General features: G+C 31.8%; 1 protein-coding gene across 3 annotated transcripts; it reads right to left on the reverse strand.

Moving 5' to 3' along the window:
* Nucleotides 1-7,693: 7,693 nt before the first annotated feature.
* On the reverse strand, nucleotides 7,694-22,791 carry LOC123691678 (DENN domain-containing protein 5B). Of its 3 annotated transcripts, XM_045636192.1 has the most exons (24): nucleotides 22,468-22,791; nucleotides 22,073-22,182; nucleotides 21,795-21,965; nucleotides 21,387-21,622; nucleotides 20,937-21,081; nucleotides 20,556-20,700; nucleotides 20,222-20,356; nucleotides 19,766-19,953; nucleotides 19,572-19,677; nucleotides 19,039-19,188; nucleotides 18,525-18,706; nucleotides 18,145-18,356; nucleotides 16,493-16,699; nucleotides 14,117-14,273; nucleotides 13,687-13,954; nucleotides 13,520-13,555; nucleotides 13,130-13,325; nucleotides 12,610-12,860; nucleotides 12,236-12,378; nucleotides 11,970-12,088; nucleotides 11,357-11,544; nucleotides 10,567-10,749; nucleotides 10,248-10,458; nucleotides 7,694-10,032 (listed from the first exon to the last, which is right to left on the reverse strand). In XM_045636192.1, exons 1-24 carry the CDS (start codon nucleotides 22,571-22,573, stop codon nucleotides 9,855-9,857), a joined length of 4,023 nt encoding a protein of 1,340 aa, XP_045492148.1. In that variant the 5' UTR covers nucleotides 22,574-22,791; the 3' UTR covers nucleotides 7,694-9,854. The 3 variants fall into 3 exon arrangements, with proteins under 3 accessions (XP_045492148.1, XP_045492150.1, XP_045492149.1); XM_045636194.1 differs by lacking the exon at nucleotides 16,493-16,699; XM_045636193.1 differs by lacking the exon at nucleotides 13,520-13,555.
* Nucleotides 22,792-25,225: the final 2,434 nt, after the last annotated feature.

Here is a 25,225-nt window from a genome sequence, read left to right on the forward strand (position 1 = left end):
TGAAAATCATTTTTTAGACTGTTTATAAAACAGATTATAAAACATATTGTTTATTTTACTTTTTGATTTATAACCTTAGAGTATATATACTATCTATAGAGTGCGAACAACCAAGTGGGAACAGTAGGCACAGGTGGGAACAACACGACGTTCCCGCCGCGAGCGCTCGCAGTCGTGGTTGAGTGCTCACGAAGTGCGTTGCTCTGGATTTTTTTTCATATTACGAATAAACATGGTGAAATGTGCTGTTCTATCTTGCAAAAACGATACTAGAAAATACACAAAATTGAAATCCACTATCACATTCCATCAGTAAGTCGATTGTTATACTTATTTTTATGAAAATAAATCTAGCATCGCGGGGGTGAAGGGTAGGTGAGAGGCGGACACGCGCAGACTTGCTCGCGCGCCTCACTGCCGCCACGTGATCGTAGTGATGTGACCTGACCAACGCTGTACTCGATATAAAGTTTACTAGAAGAACTATATTTTAACAAATTATTTATTGAACTTAAAATTTTGAAACTCTTTTAAAAATGTATTATAAATATATTTGTGGTGTGTTTTGTATGATACACTTTCTAATATTATGAATGCGAATGTAAATGTAAAGTATGTAATGTTACGATATATTTTCTGAACCGCTAAATTGATTTTGAAGATTTCGATAGTAGAATGGATAAAATTAAATAAAAAAATTATTAATATTATTTATTATATTATCATTTTAAATTATTAATTATTTCTTAATATTTTTTACCATTTTTAAAATATTATTATTATGGTTTGATTTATTATTAAAGAAATAGCACTAAACCTGATCTTTTATTTTATTAACTTTATTATTTAAAAAGTACTCACGTTTTTCTGATATTCCAATTAAAGATATTTTTTTAAAGTACTTATAATTAATACAAGAAAATTTCATATATAATATTTAATATTCAAATGGAATAAACAAACTTTATTCAGTTGGTAGACAAATTTAAAATTACATATTTATACTTTATTCGTATATTTTTCCTTTAATAACTTATTGAACATAAAAATTTACTTATGATACATATTTATTTACATAACTTATCGACAGTTCAACACGCAATTGATACCTACCCATCCCTATTTGTCACACATACATCTATATAGTATCTATAGCTCATCTGCCTACGATGCGCAATAAGCAATTTGTGCAATACACTCGCTCTATACTATTGTATATACTCTAAGTTTATAACCATAGGAGATGATATAGGTCTACCAGAATCTGATGGCATATTTATATTTAAGAAATAAAAGATTTTCATGTGGCAACTTATTTGACAACTATCAAATTGGTTGTCAAATTATTTGTCTTTTTTGCAGTTGATGAATAATTTTTAGGATTTTGTCTAAAAAATCTTCGAAAATGTCGAAAAAGCCGCTGCGATCACAAGCAAGAGGTGTTGTTTATAATGTGTATAGAAAAACATTCGATGAAGAAGGGTCAAACACATCACAATTTTCAATTTTGAAGATTTTATTGGTAAATTGGACTTACCCGTTTTGATACTTTAAATTAAAAAAATATTATATGTAGGTAACTATAATATTGTTTGTTGATTAGAATATAATTTTATGAAAACTTATTACAGGAGTTTCCAATACGGCTATTCGTCAAGTCCAAGCTGTCCAAGTCAAATTTATAATGTGTGTATTAGTTAATACTTACGAAAATAAACATAGTTTTATTTTATTTTTATTTTATTTTATAAAAAATTTTAAGCAGTTTTAATCTACATTATCATTATATCGATATTTTCACATGGCATACTGGTAATGAATATACAAATATAGGTATGTGTAAATAATAATATGTATTACCTGTATAAAAGTAATATGTACAATTGTATATTAGGTATACATGTAAGTATGTACCTACATAATATAGTGGATATCTCATTATTAAGTACAGTATTATCCACTTATGTAATGTGACTAATGATATTGAGGACAAAATAAAAAATAAGCAGTATCAAGATCGTTCAGTCCATTTTCCCTAGGGTTGCACACTCAAAATTTTGATTTCCCTAATTGCCATCAGATTCTGGTTTACCTATAATTATCATAACATTCGAATTTATTCAGATAAATATATATTTACCGTGGAACAATTTTAAGAAAAAAAGAAATGAGGTATTTCAAAAATTATATCTGAGTAAGCGTTGCCACATCCAAAATTAATTTCTCGAATGAAATTTGAAATTCTATGAATTTTCAAACAGTACACTTGCTGCTCGACTTGCTGCAATACACTAATAAAATTTGAATCTGGAACTAAATATATTACTAGCTTCCACCCGCGACTCCGTCCGCGCGGAAAAATGAAGATTTATTTTTTTCTACGTAATTTTCCGGGATAAAAAGTATCCTATTTTATGCCCAGGATAATAAGGTATAATTATACCAAGTTTCATCGAAATCGAACCGTTAGTTTTCACGTGATGCCTGAACATACAGACAGACAGACAGACTGACAAAAATTTTTTTAATCACATAGGTATTTGGGTTTGGTATCGATCCAGTAACACCCCCTGCTATTTATTTTTTCAATATTTTCAATGTACAGAATTGACCCTTCTACAGATTTATTATATGTATAGATGTTTTTATTATATACAGATTACAGACTTTATGTAAAAGTTAATATCTTATCAGATTTTTAAGACATGCATAATACCTACATTCGTGAAGTAGGCTACCGGAATTCAAATTTTGGATTAAGTCTATCATATCAGATGGGCATTCCGGTATTAAGGCTGTCGCAATAACGGTAACCAAATCCTAAGGCTCCGCTGTCTGTCTGTCTGCAGGCTGTAATTCATAAGAATTTGTGAAAATTTTAGCTTACTTTATAAGTTTATAGCAAGCTAAAATTTTCACAAAACATGCTGTATTTCCGTTGCCGCTAATAACAACAAGTACTATAAATAAAAAAAAAAATATTAAGGGGGGTCCCCATTGTACAGAACAAGTACGCGAAAGTGGCACTTGACCGGTTTTTTGTAAATTGATAATTAATTATCAAATTAATTCCATAACTAAGGGTCAGGTTCACATCCGCTACGCCGCCACATCTATCCCACGTTTAACTCCCAATAGAAACTAAAAAAAAAATTATAAAAACACGGAACTTGATATTTGACTTTTCCCATACAGAAAAATGACCAGTGAAACATAGTACGTATTATTAACATAGTCAGTACATTTACCTATCTATCTATACTCTTGACTAAACTTCATTTTTGATTTCTTGAAATTATTTGTTGCACTTTATCTGAAATTTGAATGAAAAAAAAAGGTCAGAGAGGGAGCAATTCACGACTACGATTTATTATTACTTCTTATTAAAACCCAAGAGCCAACGACGGCCAACGGCCGGGCTCTTCATACTTTGCTTCATTTCTAGTTTATAATAGTAAATTTCGTTGTATTTTTTTAATACAAGTCACTAATGTAGGTTTAAAAAAAATCAATTGATACAGGTTTAGACATTTATTATAATTACAGGCAATTTATTTTAATAGCTATGTTCTTTGGTATCAGATACATAAAACCATGAAAGATAACGCATAGAAAGTTAGAAACAAAAAACGTACCGACACGTACGTGAGATGAATAAAATTATTATTGATATCTCCGAATGACGAAATATATTTATGCCAATATTGCTTCAAGTAATAATTTATCTCCATGAATGAATACAACTAGCAGGCCCGGTAGGATTAAAATCTCAGAGCAATAAACCTATAGAGTACTTGTATCGAGCGTATACAATTTACATATATTTGTTTCTCTATATCTAAAGAAAACGTTGTATGAAAGAATGAGACAGCTATAGACAACAAGCTACGTTTCAACATAGTCATGGCACCATTTTTACTATAGGTACGTATTTAGATAGATAGAATGTGATAGTGATGGGATGTGCTTCAATCGATAAAATCGTGAATGTATTTTGCATTTACGGTTTCGTGAAATAATAAATAAAAAAAAAAAAACAAAACTAATAATTAATTTCAGTTGAATACATTATTTGTTTAATCCTACGTATATAATAAATGCGAAATTATGCGAGAATGGATGTTACTCTTTCACTGCGGAACCGATTACAATGAAATTTTGTACATACACACATAGGATAGGTTTTATCCCGGACATCCCACGTGAACGGTAACTGTGCAGGATCTTCTTTAAAAACGCGGGTGGAAAGCTAGTAGGTAAGTATATTATAAAAAAAAAATTAAAACTTGAAATGTAACTAATTTAAAATAAAGATGGAAATGATGATAAAGTTAAAGGAGTGAGGAGAAAGGCACAGTCAGCATGAAGGAATCATGCAGCATTTTAATTTTAACAAGTTAATAAAAGGACAGTCTTAATGAAAACATTTTCCTAACATCCTACTAATAAGGCGAAAGTTAGTGAGGATGGATGTTTGTTACTCTTTCATGCGAATATACTAAACCGATTACAATGAAATTTGGAAAAATTACTTTTGATCCCGTAAATCCAACAGGAATGGGAACTATGCGGGTTTTTCTTTGAAAACGCATGTATATTAAGTATGTATTTCAATAGTAGTTTCTCATCTATGAGAACTGTCATTTAATCAACCGTTTAATTTTCACATAGTTACACATTTAAAGTAACTTAGGTGTAAAAAATTTCAAAATAAAAATTCACTTTCTTTAATCAAATGTATTTATTATCTACAGGAACAAAAAAAAAACGTAAGCGTAAGATTGCATTCTTCTAGAGTAGGTATCCATCTTGATAACACGCAGGCTCGAAATGCAGTGAACACAATATAGCAAATTGTGTCGGCGTCCAATCTACTCATGTCTCATGTTTTATTCCCATTTTTTATTTAGCTCTGGAAATCTAAAACAAAATGAATTTATTAATAATCTAAAACAGAAATTAATAAACAACAAACTAAAACTAAAACACATAAGTCAAATAAAACAATCACGTGGTGTTTTTTATTTTCCTGCTGTAGAAAATTTACATCTATTCTTTGCAACAACAACTACATAATATAAATCTGATGTATGAAACAAAATAAATAAATCAACGTTAATATGAAATAGATTTTTTGTCATAAATCGATAATATACGCTAGATGTGTTACAACACTACGGTGGTAAACAAAATGCCAAACGTGATATTATTGTGCCATTTTTTAAAAATTATTTCATTATTTTGTATTCCACAACCCCATAAAGTGGGTAAATGTTACAGTTACAACATAAAATTACAAAAAAGCGCTTGATAAAACCTTCAAATAGGTTTAAAACATAAATATTTATCAATTTGCTGAAAATCACTTACCGATGGAAAGATATTTTTACATTGTTTTTATCCAAAACTCCCATTCGACTAGTGATAGCCGGTAGCTAAACATACAATAGTTATTTTAGCACACTGACAAATAAAAAGAAACACTTTATATTTTCTAAATATTTCGTTAAAAACACTTGACGGCGACGCGACGCACTGAGCCCACCAGCTGGTTGGAAAACAAACTGACTGCCGGCGCGCTACGTTTGAAGACAGTGCAGATACTCTATCGCTATCTCAATCTGGCTTATGCTGTTATTGACTAAGAGTAAGTAGATTAGAAAATATGTATTTTGTTCTGTCTCAATATAAGAACTCTATAGGTTTATTGCTCTGAGATTAAAAATTAAAATCTTAAAATCTTAAACAAAAGGCACGAACGATTGTTCCGCTTAAAATCAACCAATTGAAGGCTTTCAATTGGCTGACCGAGGATCAAATGACCAATCAAAATTAGCGAAATGATCGTTCGCGTCGCTTGTGTAGCGCCATTCTAACCCTTCTAAAAATACACAATCATTCGAATAACACTCACTTTCAATGTTTCCTCTTAATTAATTTAAGTAAGAAACCCAAAACAAGTATGCAAGCCCTACAGAAGTAAAAAGTTCTTTTTTGTGCGCAATATATCGGTTACGTTTTAATTATTATTGATTTGTTAACATGAAAATATCACTATGCGTTACCTCATACACTTAATATAAAATACAATGTAATAGGGAAGACTTAGATAAAGAAAACTAAATTTGACGAATCATAGACTAAAAATAAAGACACAAAGTTATGTGAACATTATGCACTTCATGTTAGAGATCTGAAAATATACTAAATCTGAACTTAAACTATAAGTAAGAATAAACTTATTAGAAAATTTACTTGACTAAGGGCCGAATTTTCAATCCTTAGTTAAAACTTATTCATCGAATATCGTATTAAACAACCATTTTAAAAATGTGTTACTTGCCACTTTTTGACAGCTTTTAGGTGACATCTGTATATTTAATATTAATAATGTGTTCTTAGATTACAAAATAAAGTACAGATGGAGCATGACAACCGCCCGTCGCCCTTGTCAAAGAAAATACGAAATCAAAAGCAAATACGTCGCTGCACCAGTGCTATAGCGCATATAGTGTCATGCAATACGTCAAAAAGGGTTTGCAATTTTAGTAAAAAAATGCTGTCTTGTGATAAAACGCTGTAAAATTTGTTCCCGAAAACAAAACAAAAAGATAAAACATCGTTTCACAGGTTTTCTGTAAATTATTTGGCTGATTTATTTCTTTAATACGAATCATAATTTTACAGATATGAAGGAATACAAAACTTCAACGTATGTTGCCATTATTTTGAAAATAAATTTGCCATTTTTATTGGTAAAACGGTGAACTGGTTAAAAGATCTCCAGGGTAATGCTGTTGGATTTTTCGATCGTGAATGTGATTATTTGTATAGTGCACTAAAGGTTCATGATCATTATTAGATTATTTTAATAAGCATAATAACTACATTATTTTGTTACTTTTATAAAGAATGAAAATAAAATGTCCCGTATTCTCGACTAAAAACAACCGCTATTAATTATATTATTATTAATTATTTTTGAAAAATAAAAAATAATATAATTATTATATAGTTAATATTGAAACTTTTTTATGTAATCTATTTAATTAAAAACTGAATACAATTATTTTGTCCATAACCTAAGTAGGCAGGTACTTTATGTAATAAAATAATTTTTACAATATTACAAAAAAAATATCATTAACCCGAAATTATATTATATATTAAAATAAAAATTAAAACTTGACTGCTAATTTATGTATATAGCCTACGTCACTACCACCACTAACATAATAATTCAGATGATTGCAATGAAACCTCACAACTCAAAATCGGTCCAACGGTTTATACTGCAGGGCGTGTCAAAGAAATATTATAATATATAACCCTCTTTTTTCCGTAGTCGGGCAAAAATGCTGGTAACATTACACGCACACAGAAGCACCGTGTACGTACAGTGCAGCGGCGAAATGACAGCACACATAGCTTTATTGAAAATGACGATAAATCATTCGGTTTAGTTCGACAACGCTCCATCTTTCTTTTATTTTGTAATCTAAGATTGTGTTATACTTTATTGGACGGATACGATTTAACAAGGATTGAAAAATCAGCCTTAAGGGCCGATTTTTCAATCCTTGGTTAAAACTTATTCGTTGAATGACGTATTTTACTACCATTTCAAAAATGTATTCTAATTACCTGTATTTGACAGTGTACAGGTGACATTTTAATATGATCGTGTAATACTTTATTGGACGGATAAGTTTTAACCAAGGAATGAAAAATCGGCCCTTAATTGTGCTGATCGGATAAAATAAAATATTTAGAAAAATAGCAAAAAATTTCAATTATGGTTATAATTCTACACATGCATTTAAAATCATATCATATTGTTAAAATATATTTGTTTTGAAACCATTTTAAATTATTGGAAGAAATGTTTCAGTTCATTTTAAAGTATATAAACATACATTCCGACATTCTGAATAGTACCTAGTTTTACAGTTTTAAATTATTAACCATTTTAAAATTGAAATTGAATGCTAAAATAGTTCACACGAAATTAACTTCGACGTTATTTTGCATTACGATGTATGTAATTAATGATCGTACATATATGTACATGAATAATTACTTTCATATAGCTTATTTATAATTGACCTTTTGAATTAATACACAAAATCTCTCCCGAAAAAAAAGTACTACATATTAACTATTAAGTATTTATGTAGGGTAGGTTTTATAAACGATAAATTCATATTAAAGAACGCAAACACAGAACGCAAAGTACAAAACGGATAGAAATTTGATTTCAATTTGGCACATTTAGAAATCATAATAAATAGACGGATGTCATAAATGTCGCATAAATTGTTTACAATTTTGCAGGACGGCACATATAAATATTCAGATTTTAAAAATAAACAGTAATTTTTGCCTATACACAGTAAAATCATAGCTCCACACTCCAAAGATAAATGACTACATAAAAAAGTGTGCATTAAGAAATTATTCATTAAATATAAACTATATTTTTAATATATGATTTTTAAATGTATTAAGACGAAGATTTAATTCAAGAAATTAATTACACAAGTACTTAATATTATTATAGTCGCCATATTATAGTAATAATATCGATGATAATTGAAAGATAGGCGATACCTAAAGTAAATTGTGCAAACAGTTATACATTTTTCAAATAAATGTAACACCAAAGCTTATTAGTTGATACACTCAGTTGATATGAGAATTATAATTATGAAACTAGTTTACTTTCTCGGCATATTAATAACATAATATTTCATTAGCATACATTAATAACTTTAAGAAAAAATAAATTTCAAAGCACACCCTATACTACGGACATACAATTTAATGTCCTTATTGTATGTTACTATACTTTATGCATACACTTGTGCAATGGACTTTTATTTAAAATCCAGTAATGGGAACAGAGAAAGATTTTGTTTAGACAAATAGAAATAATGACTATTAATTGACAAAATTAAGAGTTGGTAAGAGACAACTTACGTTGTTATAGTAATATTCATATCATTGAATTCTGTGCGTGTTGAGTATTGATAATTTCACCAAAGGTAAGATATAATCAGTTCCCTAATAAGATATATAATATGTATACATATAATTATTTGGCAGGGACTCTTAAAATTGCCTAAAACTTACATAAAAATAAAACTTAACGAACACTATTGCTAAATTAATGATGCCTCATTCTACGCCGAACTCTAATAAAACCTAGTCACATCGAGGTTCACTAATTCTAAACAATAACGCGCACTTCAATCAATAACAAAAAAAAAAAATATAATGCAAAAATCTTTGGATACATGGCAAGTAACAAAAAAACAACAATAAAATATTCAATAACAAATTACCCTGAAAAATAACGTCATTTAGCAATTCATAACTTTCGAGTCTAATCGTAGTAAATGGAACTACATCTACTATGAGTATTCAATAAAAGAATATCTTTTGATTTCGAGTATTTAGTTTAGATCATATTAGTTCACATGAATGTCAAACAGAAAGACACCAACTTAAGAACTATATTACTTTCCAAGCAACGAAACTACGACATTCACAAATATAATCTAATCTTGGAGTACGAAAAATATAAATAATGTCATGTTAGGAATATTTGAGAGCCCGACACGACTATACTTCATTCAACTTTATCCGTATCACTAAACGATTTCTAGCAATTCTGAATAACACTCTAATAATAATTTATATTAATCAAGTACGAGCGAGAGCTAACATGGGCAGTGGAAATGCAACTTTAATAACTATTAGATTAGATCAACTTTCGAGTTTTGTCAAAATTTCACTGAACCATACGCGTATAAACTTTAATTGTCATTTATAAAATACCCCTTGTGTTTGAATTAAATGCCTTGAGTTAAGGAGTTTTCCAGAACAATATCGAACTCATCGAGCGGTTCTAGTATTTGTCTGAGGAATGTAAGCAAGCCACGTTTGCGCAGAAAGCTTTGTTCTTCGTACATCTCGGTGGTGACGCGGGTCATCGACATCGGTACTAGCATTCTATGAAGCCAGTGCTCACTGCAATTTTATTAATAAGAATATCACAAACAACAATCAAAACATTATCTTCTTATCTTGTTCATAACAATATTTATTTGTTATTTAGTTTTCATATGGACTTGAAGGACCAGTCTCAATATAATATTTGCTATGAAATAATATTAAATAATTACATTACTTCACTTATATTTTTTTAGTAAATTAAGTGGTCAATAGTTTTTTTATAAACTCACCGTAAACTAAGGCAGACAAAAAGCTGGAACTTGCCATCTTTACCCAAAGTACGACCCACACTATTTATCTCGTCCATGAGGTGACAGTAACATCTCCAAATAGCTCTGTGTTCCTGGTCCTGTCTACAGTTATATGCTACACCACAGCTCTTATTCGATTGCATATTTCCTTCATCGCATAAACTCATTTTGAACTCGTCTTTTACTCTAGCTGTAAAAATCGTTCTTTTTCATTAATATTAGAAGACATAAAGTTCAATATTGAATGTCAGAATTTGCAAGCGCTAATACTCATGAGGGTAAAATTATTTAAACTCACTAAAATAGTCCCAAATGAAGAGATTCTTTCCAAACAGTCTCGCCGATTTGAATCCACAAAGAAATGCTTGTTCTAAACATTTGACCAAGCCATTTTCACCACATAGAAGCACGCTGAGTGAGTTCGCGTCTTTATCCCGTTTAGACTGATAATGCCATTTCACTATCGCGTTAACACAGTCACCTGTATGAAAATTTATAGATGTTGTTTACTAGTTCTATCAAAGTAAATAGAAAAACATCACACATTTATTTTATAAAGAACGCGAGGCATGTATTTTTATTAATATAATCTGCTTGCGTGACAAACTTCACAAAAAATTATTTAAAATAATATTATGGTGTTTGCCACACCGAAATAGAACATTTTTTTTCTTCGACATCGATATGATATCGATATCAGTTGGTATAGGTAATAACTTTCTAAATTATAATTACTTAAATACGAAACATTAAGGTGCTTTAGTTTTATGTTCGTTTGATGTAAAACGAACATAGAACTAGAGCTAGAGCAAGAGCATTTACCGTTACAGGAAAATTTTAATTACATAAAAAGTATTTGACTAAAAAAAATCTTTGTCAATAGAACACATAAAAACACAAAAAAAAACGACGTGTGTCACTCGGGGACTGCCGCGGTAAAGCTAATGCATGCTATGCCTTCAATCCACACTTCCGCCCGTTGGAGTAGGGAGCGTGAGGTTTTTTCGTTACGGAATTTCTCGATTCTTCTCGTCTCCGCGCTCAAGGCCAGCGATAGAAGCTATGCAATAGCTTAAAAAAAATCTCACCAATCATATGCTGTATAGTGGACGTGGATAAATGCGTAGTAGTGGGCGACAGAGCGTTATTAGCCTGCGCGATCTGCGCGTGCTCCGATTGGCGCGACTGCCGCTCGCAGCGGGACCGCGCCGCCACCAACACGCGCTCTGTGGAGCCGTCGTCCACGCCCGTGCCGAACCAGCGGTTGCATGGGAACCTGTTACCATGGCAACCAACCATTTATTTATTTAACAATTACATGTACGACATCAAATTAATATACATATTTACAAGTATACAACAAAGGGATTAAATACATGCATATGGCGGCCTTATCGCTTCCCGCTGTCTGTTCCTATGTATGATGAGATCGTTAAAAATACGCAACGGATTTTGATGCGGTTTGTTTTAATAGACAGGAGTGATTTTTGAGGAAAGTTTATGCATAATTGCCCCTGTGCCAGGAAAGCTAATTTTGTTAAATCCAGAACTGGGATATAGAAAATGGTGAAATGTTACTATTTAGACAAAACAAATCCCACCCATTTAGGTGGCACATCTGCGTCTTAATTTCTTTATTATATTAAGCTAGAATGATATAATTATGTGGAATATAAATAAAAAAAACTAACTAATACTTACAAATAAGTATGGCCTGTGACTTCATTCCTCACATAAATGTGATCCAGCAGCCATCGTGGTGATAAGCCGGAATTATCATGTCCAATTTGTAGGGTTGACAAAACACCCAAGTTTTTATGCTATAAAAATTAAAAGCACAAGTAAGGTCAATTTCTTGATATTTTTTAAATAAACATTTTCTAGATACATTTTTTTAAGTTACCTATGTATTTTAGAAAAAACAAATATTTAGATTAGATATTGAGAACTTTAAAAACTTAACTTACATGAAACACGAATTCCATGGTATTACGAGGAATTGGAATTTTCGGTGTGGATTCTCCGTTAGCGCCTGATATAGAGAGCCAACAATTTGCTGTAGTTTGGCTCGCCTTACGCGATGGTACTATTAAAACACGATATGGTAACTCTGAAAATTTCAATAATACATATTGTAGTTGGAGTCGAAAAGTAATAATTTCGTTTTATAACACGGACGTAGGACGTAATTGAAATTTATAAGAAATCTAAAGTAAAGGTTAAAATAATTAAAAAAGATTATGCCTGAAACACGTAAAAATCTTTTTGAAACTTTCTATGACATTGGCTGTGTGAGCAGTAGTAAAGTAAGTAGTATTAATTCTTAGATAAGAATACTTACTTGTAGTAGGATAGGTATTAGTGAAACAAAAATAATCAACGGCATTCAACGTCAACAGATGGTACAGGAACTGTTCCCGTTCTTCTTCACATCGCAAAAACGCCGTCCTCTTATATTGAGATCGAAGTAACGTTGTATCGGAAAGCAATTCACGCAGATGTTTCGATAGTAACTTCTTTTCAAGGGATAATCTAACCCAAGCGCGGGCGTAACCTATTTCTGTTTTTATGTCAGTCATGGCTTGGACATTCCTGAAAAAAAAAAATGAAATTGTTAATTAGATGAAGCTTCGATGGTTGCGGTCAATGCTGACTATTTAATTTAATAAAATGTAAAAGCATATCAAATATAGAGCATACACGCATAGCAAATGTCTGCATTGTATAGATTTTTCAAGTTTAATGTGACAATACAAGTAATATTATATTAATCATAGGGTACAGTTAACAAATTTTAAGTCCACCATGTTTAGCATTAAGAAAGAATACTTTGCATTTCTGTCATAAATTATGTACTTCACCTCATATCAAAAGTAAGATTTTCTGGCAATGGTCGCAAAGGATTTGTAGGTTGTGACGATTTCCGTTCTAGCGTTCCAGAATTACTAAGACGATCTCGGGAACTATCCCGGGATCCACCCCTGGAACTATCCCGGGAACGCGTCGAATTACTCGCGCTCTGTTGGGCTTCAACTTCTGCACCAACTGATGATAGGTCTGAAATATTGATATAAATATGTATGATGAAAGAAGCTGATTTTTAGATACTGTTTTTTTTATTTCTTGGAAGCAGACTAAGGAATTTTAACTTTTCAGGTGACTTTGAGAAAATTATTGAGTTGAAATTATTAGTTTTTGGTATCAATAAATATACATATAGGTCATATATAAGTGTTATTTATCATACTTACAATCCAGTCTCTTGCGCAATACACACCAAGCCAAAGCTGCATGTTAATGTGACAATACAAGTAATATTATATTAATCATAGGGTACAGTTAACAAATTTTAAGTCCACCATGTTTAGCATTAAGAAAAATCACTAGACTATAATAAAATAATGAGAATAACTAATACCTGGTGTAAGATAATTAGGGTCAATTGGTTTAGAGGCATTACTGCATTGTTCCAATTCTTGATAGTTCATAAGGTGCATCCAAAGGGCAGATTTTCCCATTTTGTGCTGTAAGCCATGAGACCAGAGTCTCTCCAGAAGATCACATAGCGAGGCTATCATAGTACTTTCCTCCACTCCTGTTATAGATATTTCGACACCTAAGCCAAGGTCACTTTCTTCTGTGCCCATTTTTTCTAGTAACATCCTTTTTGTTTTACTTTTGCATTCCTGTGAGGAAGTGAATGTATTTTTATAAAAAGCATTTTTTTTAAACGTATCGCATAATATGAGTTTATACTTTTTTACATTAATTAAGTGGGTTCTGATTTGACGAGCTCAGCTGTTAATTGTTTTATTTGTTTTATAAATTAAATAGGTAAAAATGGATACCTTTAGTAGCTTTTCAACAAAAGTCCTATTATTCTGAGCAATCGCCGCTGGAGTCACTTCTGTAGACAATCGTCTCCCAATATCGCCCAGCAATAATTCTGGGGGGCAATCTTTCACTTGCCATTTTGCGTTCTTTATACGCTTTAAACTGTTAGTTCTGAAAATTTTAGTACTTCTATATATTTAATTCTTAATAAATAGTAAAGTGTGAAAGCGTATGAAGCAGAAGCGTGATAAATTGACAACTTACTATGCAAATCTAACTACACAATCTTGTGTCGTGCTGGATTTCGGTTGTTACGTAAATGTTATTGATATATAACGTAAATCGTTTTGAAAGTTCATGAATGTCTATTGAACACGACTAATATTAAATTTTCAAACAGTTTAATTCAATAATAATGTTTCATATTTATAGAGTAAAAAGACTCCTTTCGACAAATAAATATAAGGAAGAAAATTTTTGAATGTCTTTTTATCTTTTTATAAAAATTAAAATGAACAAATCTAAGATAATCTTCGTTTTGGGTAGGAAATGTTTTACATGGATTTTGTATATCAAAATTGTACAGTACGTTAAAACTACCATTTACATAAAATAACTTTATTAAATAGTAAGATCTTCGTATATTGCAATATAAATTATTATGACATAATACAGTCTATACAAAACAACCTGTTGTTTCTATTTGTTTAAAATAATATCTATAACATATCTTTGATATAGTTTGCAGAAGGTAATAACTTGTAGAGAAATTTGTGATACAATGAATGTAACATCACAACAAATGACAAACAAATGATGAAGCATGCGACGTATTTTTTGATAAAGATTTAAAATATATTTGAACAAGTACTTTACAATGTCTGATGTTAACATGGGATTATTGCTATTTAGTACAATTGATACGGCATTCTATTAAGGGCTGATTTTTCAATCGTTGGTTAAAACTTATTCATCGAATAACTTATTAAACTACCATTTCAAAAATGTATTCTAATTGTCCGTATTTGACAGTATACAGGTGACATTTTAAAATGTTTGTGTAATACTTTATTGGACGGATAAATTTTAACTAAGGATTGAAAAATCGGCCCTAAGTCTAAAATTGTATAGAAAAACAGATGTTACTACAGAAAACAGATCACATAATATGTGACAAAATCTTGTTTGTATCATTACTTTTTACTCATATTTTATATACGAGAAATAATTATATAATTGTGATGTTCCTTATATACTTATAATATAACACTAGTCATATTATTATGATGTTTGACAAAAGGTACATGTTGCTTGCATTTGGAATGAGCATTATAAACATTTACATGCACATGCTAGGCACGTGTATAATAACAATTACAATATAAGCATGCAGTATCACAACACACAGAATCACTAACAATAAATCTTCTATAACTATAATACAAACATGTAATATAATGTCTAATTCAAAATTTATTAAAGCATTTTTTGAATATGACAACATCTTATGAAGATTTTGCTTGGAAACATTAAAGTATAAAAATTGTGCTACTAGTAATAATATAAATAGATTAAACCTGTATCTAATTTAGCTAGCGAACATTAAAATCTGTCAAAAATAATAAAATAAATCTCTTCTTAAGTAATATGTTTATTAGAATGTTAAATAAAACTAAATATATTATTTTATAATACCTGAAATTCAAATAATACCATAAGTATTGAGATTCTTAAATAATTCGAATACTAATGTCTTAGACATTGAATACAAAAAAAAATCACAGTATTCACTAAAAACTTAGAAATAAAAGGAAGCACCAATTGTGCTATCACCAAGATTGATGATGATTAATAGATATAGATATAATAGACATAAAGTATAATATGATAGTATGTACAAATGTACTACTTATTAGCTGTACGGAAGTCTATATTAATTATAGCATCCAATACTAATCAAATTTTTAAAACGTCACAATACACATGCTTACGCACAAAGCAAGCTCTTTATCAAATAAGACTACTGACAACAATCCAATCCATATCTTAGTACACATTTCATTGACACCTATAATCATATTGTACGCAATACATGTACACATGCAACCTAGTAATAACGCGACAAATGCACGAAACAATGGACATAATGATGCAAGCTTCAGCTTCGTATCCTTCATAACACGAATCATCATAATATACAATTTTATTATGCACTACTCACTTGACAGATAACAAAATGAAAAAGCAACCGTACAAAACTCGCAACAAATTCCATGCGTCACCGGTTCGCGGTAATGTATCTTCTAGAACATTGTTTGGGGGTATAGGTTCGGTGCGCAGCATAGCAAGCGGTCAGTCGGTCTCCGGCGCGGGACTAGTGCGGGTCGCACCTGCGGTCGGACGCGGGCGGCGGCGCGAGCGCGGAGGCGTCTAGTCTCGCCGGGAAAGCGCGGTAGTACGCGGCGCGGTGCGGCAGCCGCTCGGCCGGCGCGCCCACCTCCAGCTCGGCCGGGCTCCACGCGCGGGCGGCGCTCGCGGCCGCGCCCGCCCACACGCTGTACCCGCGCGTCGCCAGCCCCCCCTCGCCCAGCCGACGTCTGCAACATACCGCGCGCCCCCGTACTAAGCTCTCGCGTCCTCATTTCAACCCGATCGTGCCAACATAATTACATTTGCACTAATTGTTCAAATTAAAGTAAAAACGAGCAGAAGTTGCAAGCTATTTTCACCAAGGGGTATTGTAAAATAATATGACACTATTTTGAAGCTTAGAGAGGAGCCCTTTTTAGTTTCGATATCATCCTGTGATCTGTTTATACAATTTAACCCAAACCCTTACGTATAATCCCGCTCATATATAGGATAAGGATGCAACCTTAGATTAAGGATTGGTCTCCGCGCGCGCGCTACGACTAGATACCGCTCCACCTAAAAACAATAGCTCCGAGAGTGCGGCAACTCAGTTCTGTAGTGTGTGTAAGTCGATTTGTAAGGACGCTAGTGTGTGTGAAGAATTGTACTGCCAGCTACATAAATTTTACCCCATAAATGGGAAATGGGCTAACTTGGAAAGAAGTTTGAAAAATATTTTTATTCCATTTTGGCCTTGCCGGGAATCGAACCCATGAACATGCGACTCAAATCCACTTGCGATGCCACTATACTATCACAAAGGTTGTTTAAAACTAAAAAAGCGGTAATAAAAAAAATAATATAATATATATGAGTCAGTTAAACAAGGTTAAACAGAAATAAATTATTGTTATTATCATTTTTTTATAATATGCGTTAGTAATAGTATAGAAAAAAAAAATTATGAATAAAATAAGTTCAAATTAAAAGTGTGTTTTTGGGATATGCAGTACGGCAACACTGAATGGCGTCGTATTTTCGTAAACAACATTTTCAAAGTACAGGTGAAATATCGAATAATACGATTATTCCTGATGGTACGTGATCCCAGTGTCTTTCTTATTATTTGTTGTATTTTTTTTAAACAGTTTTATGGCACAAACAGGCATTTTACTTCAGGTTTTGTCCAAAATCTTTAGAAACTATCGGTACGCCCTCTCCACACAATGCTTGTGACACGACTGGCTTGGGTACGCTGATTTCGGCGTACTTTTAGTTGCCGCATTTTTCGAGTACGCCGGCGGTATCTAGTCATAGCGCGCGCGCGGAGACCAATCCTTAATCTAAGGATGCAACACTTTAAAATCCGCCCAGCGCACATATTATCGTTAAAACACTAATTAAAGTGATAACACAATAATAGGTTAAATGAACTATCAAACAAGTTAGTCAATAAAAATGCTTGATCTTGTCTTATACACTCTGAATTTCCATTCTTTGAAGTGCAGTTAAGTATGTATTAAGCTTAATCTTTGCGCGTTGCAAAATTAGAGTGCTTTAGCATTCTTGAAGCTATCGCATTTTGCTGCAACGCGAGGCGGATTATTATTGCCATATTAGTACCACCATCTCCATCAACACTCAAACTCAAAAATGCATAAGTATAGTACGAAATATGAGTTTAGCTTACCTTACAATTTTAATCCTATGTTCGAATACTTGGAGGTTGACATCATATTCTCCCCAATTGGCCATTATTTTGTTGTCTATGAGAGTTGCGAACATTTGCGTTTCTAGAAAACGCGATAGGAATGGCCGGTGACGTTGCGGTTGGTCTGACAGAAATGATGCTTTGTCAAAATTCACCATCGATTCTCTAGATGACAGCCACGAGTCCCGATCCTGCAATATATTTATTACAGAGTTAATAATGTCTCGGTAATGTGAAAAAAAATATTTAATCATGCAGTCAACTTTTGAACCTAATTATTTCATTTAAGTTATACTAACGAAGCACGTGTTTATAGTAACAAAGCTTTTAAGTACATAATATAAAAACTTATGTTTTACCTGGTCTGGCATGATCACAAAATTTTCATACATAAGGAACATGTGCACAAATCTATTGAGGAATGTTTCCCGTATCGCTATATTGAAACGTATATCTTCGTTGTACTGCTCTTCGTCGTTTAGTATCTTTTTCTTTGTAGTTGGCATCACTGTTTCCGCATCCACGTCATCTATATTTACTCCTGAAAAATAGTCAATTTTAAAAACGAAATATCTAACGAGGTATTGTATTTTAAAGAAATAATGGCCGAACTAAGAAATAACACCGTATTTTAAACATTTATCGATCTACAAAGATGAAGAAAAATTACTGCTTTGAACATCCCAACTATTTTTTCAAAACATTCATATTTTGTGTTATTTCTACACGACTACACTTCCCACAATTATTCTATTTTTATATATTTTTTATATATAATAAAAAAGAATTGGAGAAGTAATACATATTTGAAATGTTTGTTTAACAATATTCGACGAATAAGTTTTTACAAAGTTAAAAAGGCCTATAACTCACCAGTCCGTTTAACAATATCAACTATTCGCTGCAGCGCATCCATTCGACGCGGATGTCGTCGCGTCGGCGAGCCCGGCGGGGACGCGTTCAACGGACGACTCTCGTCCCATTCTAGAACGTCGTGGAATGAATGCTTGCGACGAAGACCACCTAGAAATAAAATTATTTTGATAATTGTTAAATGGCTAATTTTTAAAATAAATAATAATTACAATAAATGAGTTGTTTCTTAAATTAATAGGCATAAGGTAAGGCATTGTATATAATGTATAATAAAACATAAAAACACAGGTAGCATTTTGGTAACAAATAAAAAATAGTCTTTCACTCCAGGTCTCATTAAAATACATCTTATATTTGAACAAGATTAGCCTTATTTTGTTACGGTATACATATTTCATTTTCCCATTAAAAGTTGAAAATAGAAGTTGACATCAAAAATTTACCATTTAAAAAATACTTTATTTGCATTATTTCTACATTCAAAAATTAATCACTTTTCCTTGCTCCATAATTTATTATGAATATCATACCTGAAGGCAGCGTACAACTGCTGCTCATGCCATCATTCATGTGTTTATAAGAAGTGCCATTCAAGGGAACTCCAAGTTTTGTTGGTTCCGTTTCTGGCCTGTCCACCTAATTTTTTAAAATAGATTCCACTGTTAATTTTTTTTGCATATAAATTACTTTTAGATTTATCTTTAGATGAAAATTAATTCTCTACCTGATGTTTATCTAAGACATGATTAAGTTCTTCAATAAACGGTGTTCTATGTGGTAGTATTGGAAGTTCTTCAGGAAGCTGAATGTCAGGTTTATCAATATCGACTAAACATAGTGCTGCTTCTGAACCAAGAGCTATGTTCCTTGGTCCACCTGAACCGACGACGGATGAACCATCCGAATGTAAACCTGTGATTAAATAAATCGAAATTTGCAAAAATAAGTCCTGTATGAATAAGAATCCTGTAATCGTTAAGGCATTTTTTTATTTCTGCATTCAACTTGATAATAGGCAAAATACACTATCTTCACTCAAAGAATTAAATCGAAATTAAATAAATTTTTTAGTTTGATTTATTAAGAAGATGTACCTATTGTTTTAGTTAAGATGTTTCATAAGTACTTCTTAGTTTCGAAATAAGTTTCTTAATAATGTTACAATAAGAAATATACGTACCCATCACAAAAGGCACCGGCGCATCAAGGAAATGATATAAAGGAGCTGGCAATATTGGCACATACACATGAGCCCACGAGAATGGCAACAATAACGACACAATACATTCAGCTACTAGCATAAGCTTATTGTAATCTGAAAAACAATTACATATAAAATTACATAAAATAACATAATTATATTGAGATTATATCAAAATATGCATAATATGTCTAAATCAACTGGTTAAATAAGTAGGTTAAATAGCCTAGGCTCTTTATTAAACAGCAAAGTTTTACGTCTTGACTGCACCATACACATGTTAATACACATAATATTATTAAAGTCTTATTACCATTTGACCTAAGCAAAACTTGATGCTCTAAAAGCACGCAAGTAAACAATTGCACAATGCATTCTACACCCAAAGTATTGAACATTGCACGCAATGGGTAATCAAGTAGTGGTAACTCTTCTGGTGGATTTGGCATTCGTATCACCTGAAAACATAAGTAAAACAAATATTATTTATTTATAAATGAAGAATTAATGTAGCACATAATTCAAATCTATGCTTAACTCATTACACCATCTAACCAATAGAAAAATGTTATTTAATTAATATAAAAATAGACAACAAAGAAGTACTATTACATGGTACAATACAATAAAGTAATAAGCTATGTATGTTTAGGTTAAAACAACACTAATATTGCTAGAAACTATGTGTACTTACAACAGGTATGGGATCGAGATGTGGTTCCGATGGAGGAACATATAGCCGCAACGCTTGCCCTGGCAGTGGTACTGGCACTTCATATAATAAGTTATACACATATGATTCAGGACTAAGCCCAGGACCCGGTTGACGAGGTAAGGATCTGTAAGTGCGTTCAATAGTGATGAATACACTACAGAAAATTTAAGTAATTTTTTTTAATATCTCAGAGAGAAAATAAAAAAACAGATTAAGGATCAATTAACGATTACAATGCAGATATATTATAGCCTAACGCCTTTCATTGTATGTAAAAAAACATTACAAAATAATTCATTTTTAAAGACAATTTTAGAGTTTCATTATTATATATTCTTTATAATTGTTGGTTGTTGTGTTTAATGTGTAATATCTCTTTCTTTAGCGATTGAATATTATAGTGTATTATTACAGAAAACATAGACTCACCTAAATAAATTCTCTAAAAATAATTGTGCTACCCTTACAAAAGGATATTGGCATATGAGGGCTATACTTTTGGCTACATAGAGTTTATCTTTGGCTATATCATAGTATGTGAGAGCAGATCCCGTATGTGGTGCAAGTTTGAATGATCTAGGAAGTGATCTTGAACTTTCTTTGCCAGAGTTCTTCCTGTGGCCTGGTGGAGTTTGTCCACTAGACAGTTCAGTGATGTACATGGCCTGGAATGTATTTGTGAACATTATCATACATATTTTAATATAAGTTTAAATTCATTATGACTACATTTAATAATATAAAAAATAAACCAGTGTCAGATTCATCAATTTTATAATCAGCCTTCATACATACTGATTTATGATTTAAAAAAAATACAATATTGTAAATGGTTACCTGCAATGTATGCATAGCACTGCATATGTTTCTATTTCTAACTTCTTCATAGAAAATGAGACTGAAACCATAGTATCTTGATGCATTTTCTCTTGTTACAACAAAGCTATGAAATTTTGGTTCTAGGGAGTGTTTTTGTGTCCTAAATTGCAGACCAGCTGGCAAACAGAGCTGTTAAATTAAAAAACTTTCGATAAAACTGTATTCAATTCAATTATACCCACTCATTACACACAAAATATAATTATTTAATTACAGATAGTTACAGTTTATCTTACCATACATACTGCATGTTCATCAAAGGCATTATTGTGAATATTATCAGGATAATGAGCAAGAACCTTTCCCTTGTAGGAACGGTCTAGGGGAGAAATATGTAGATTGTCACCTGCAAAAGATTTATATAAAATTCATAGAAATATCGGGTTATAGAAACAGCTGGTTCAAAAAATATTTTTGTTTTTTTTTTGATACTCCAGAATTCGTATTATTAATAAATTAATAATTTATTGTGCATACATATTTATATTTTAATTTATTATTTTTCTACTAAAACTAACAAAGAAGTAAATTTAGCGACGAGCGTGTTATATTCAAGGCATCATACTTACGCTAACACAATTGTTTTTATTATAACGTATGTAAAGTGCTCCTAAATAAATGTAATATTTACCTGATAGTCGATCTGTTTCTAGGCCTGAGTCAAAATCTAATCCACATATTGCAAAATAGTCGGCGAAACGACATCCCACAGATAAATCCGTGACAGACATATTCATATCGACCCGTTATTTACTATTTGAGATACTTTCTCTTGTAGTTGCAGTTTCACACAAATTTTCTATCATTTTTATTGTGTCGTTTTAAACATTTTACACTACATCTTAATGAACACGCAATTTCTATAAAACCCATTAGTAAGGAGTGTTATTTGAACTCATTAAAACATTGTTATTTTATTAAAAATTCGATTATGAACTATCTTTATCATACGCATGTTCCGAGTGAAATGTATATATTGGATCTCATCATGTCAGCTGTTGTCATCTAATGTCAATGTTCTAAGCACAGATGCAAAATTGAGCCTCGGACTTAGCCTCGGAGCAATTACGAGAATTGAGCCTTTAAAAGGAGAATGGCGAAACTGGGCCTAACATAAGTAAGGCCTTACAGAAATGATAATAAATTTAAAATTCATTATGTTATTTTTAATAATTCTTGGTAAAATATTGCCTTCTGATTCTATGGGAAAACAAATGTTTGAAAAAAAAGATAATGTGTTCACTAACGGCATTTTTATTTAGATTTCTATGACTACCGGTCTTATCAAGCAGAGATTGTCAGTGCTGTCAGGAGTAAAATAGTCGATATATCGATTAAAACGAATGAATATTTATTTTCATTTTTAGTTTTATACAAAATTCAAATGCTTTATGAATCAGAAATATAAGTTAACTGCGTTACATATTTTATTTTTAACTTCATAACAAGCTATTTGTTTAGGTAGTTCTATACATTTTTACTTAAGGAGGCCGCACTTTGTAAGAATATTTCTGAAATGTTGCTGGCCGCTTCAATTTAATTACAATGTCATGTTTGTCGTTGGACTTTTCACATTTGATTGAGGTTTTTCTTGGGTTTTTCGTTACCTTACATCACAGAGTACTTTTTCATATATGCCCTACATTCAACTTTGTGCTTGTGGTTAACTTAATTTCTTCATCTTTATCGACTTTCGCTACGTATCACGGACACTGACGATCTCTGTTATTACTACCAACCAACGCTTGCACACCGGACTTTAATTACCTGGATCTGGACCCTACCTGGACATCCGATTTTTCATTTACAAATATGAACTGCATCAACTGTGGTATTAATGCTAATCGTAACAATGCTATACGTATGCATTTGGTACAAGATAACGCAATATTATCAATTATACAAGGGTGGGCTGCTCCTCTAACGGTTAGTGGATTAGTATTATCTAAGGTATTTAGTACTAGCTATTAAAATCAAACAAAAATGTAAACACACATTGTTTTATATATATACTAGCGGTCCACCCCGGCTTCGCCCGTGGTACCTACATGTTTAAACTATCCTATCTCTCAAGTTGGATCGAACTCCACATGGTGTGCGAATTTTATTATAATCGGTTAAGTGGTTTAGGAGTCCATTGAGAACAAACATTGTGACACGAGATTTATATATATTCACTTTCTTTTGTCCAATTGTAATATTAATTATTTATTTGTAGATCACTCACTCTGATCACATATTTGATGCATGCTGGAAACTTGCAAATGATTCTTTGAGGATTGAAAATCATGAAGATGACAATGCAGTTGGTTTCCTTAGGTTCATATCAAATGCAAGCAACGTCCTATTATGGTGAGCACATAAGAAACGATGGCAAATATGTTATAGAAGTGTGCCGTGAATCAGACAGCGACCTACAGAGAGCACTGTCGACATCAAGTACTACATGGCTTTTAAGAGGTCGCATTCAATCCAGGCATAGAAGTAGTAAAACTTATTTTACTTATATTTAAGTCGACAGTGCTCTCATAGGAAAGGAAGCAATAACAGTTTATTATTGTAATTGTTTAGTAGGAAGAAGAACTGTAGGTTGCTGCTGTCACGTTATGTCCATAATATGGTACCTTAGCTGGGCAAGGTATCAACCAGATTTAATGCCGCCAGCACAGTTTCTGGATGATGTGTTAATTGTTTATGATGATAATGATGAATAAACGATTTATTAAAAAACGTGTTTTATTTTATATATAAGTACCTACGATGTTTTGGTAGGTACTCTAAAAGAATAAAAGTTCGATCCAATATCTCTATTACCTAACTGTTCTTTTGTTACACTCTTTATCTAAATAATGTATATTATAGGATATAAACTTACCTCTACTTAGAAAGAAACAAAGCTATTCATTGAACTCTAGCAAACCTAACCTCAATTTTAGTGACGTTACATGCTCAATATCTCTGCTATCCCATAGAACAGATCTTTAATTGTTATATTTATAGAATCTGTATATTTTTATCTATTTAACCCCACATAAATCATCAGTGTAACGATCAGGCCCAAAGTCCTATGGGAGTTTGCCATTCTCCTTTAGCGGTATATTTAGAAGTTAAGAGTATAATTATATTACTAGTAGGTAGTATAATTAATACTCGTAAGATTTGAAACGACTCCAAAGTTTAGTTTTAGTTATTAATAATAATTTATAAAAAAAAGGGTTCTATTTAGGGAAAATTTCTAAAAAAAATTATAAGGAAATATAGGTAGTTTTCCAATTACAGAGCATAATAGAGCATAATGCGATTCAGTGGCAGAGCACAATGCTGAATGGCGAATTTAAAGGGGAAAAATTAAAATTCTGTCACTGACCCCGTTTTCCAATTACAGCACT

This window comes from Colias croceus, chromosome 5 (genome assembly GCF_905220415.1).
Source record: "Colias croceus chromosome 5, ilColCroc2.1".
NCBI classification, from domain to species: domain Eukaryota; kingdom Metazoa; phylum Arthropoda; class Insecta; order Lepidoptera; family Pieridae; genus Colias; species Colias croceus.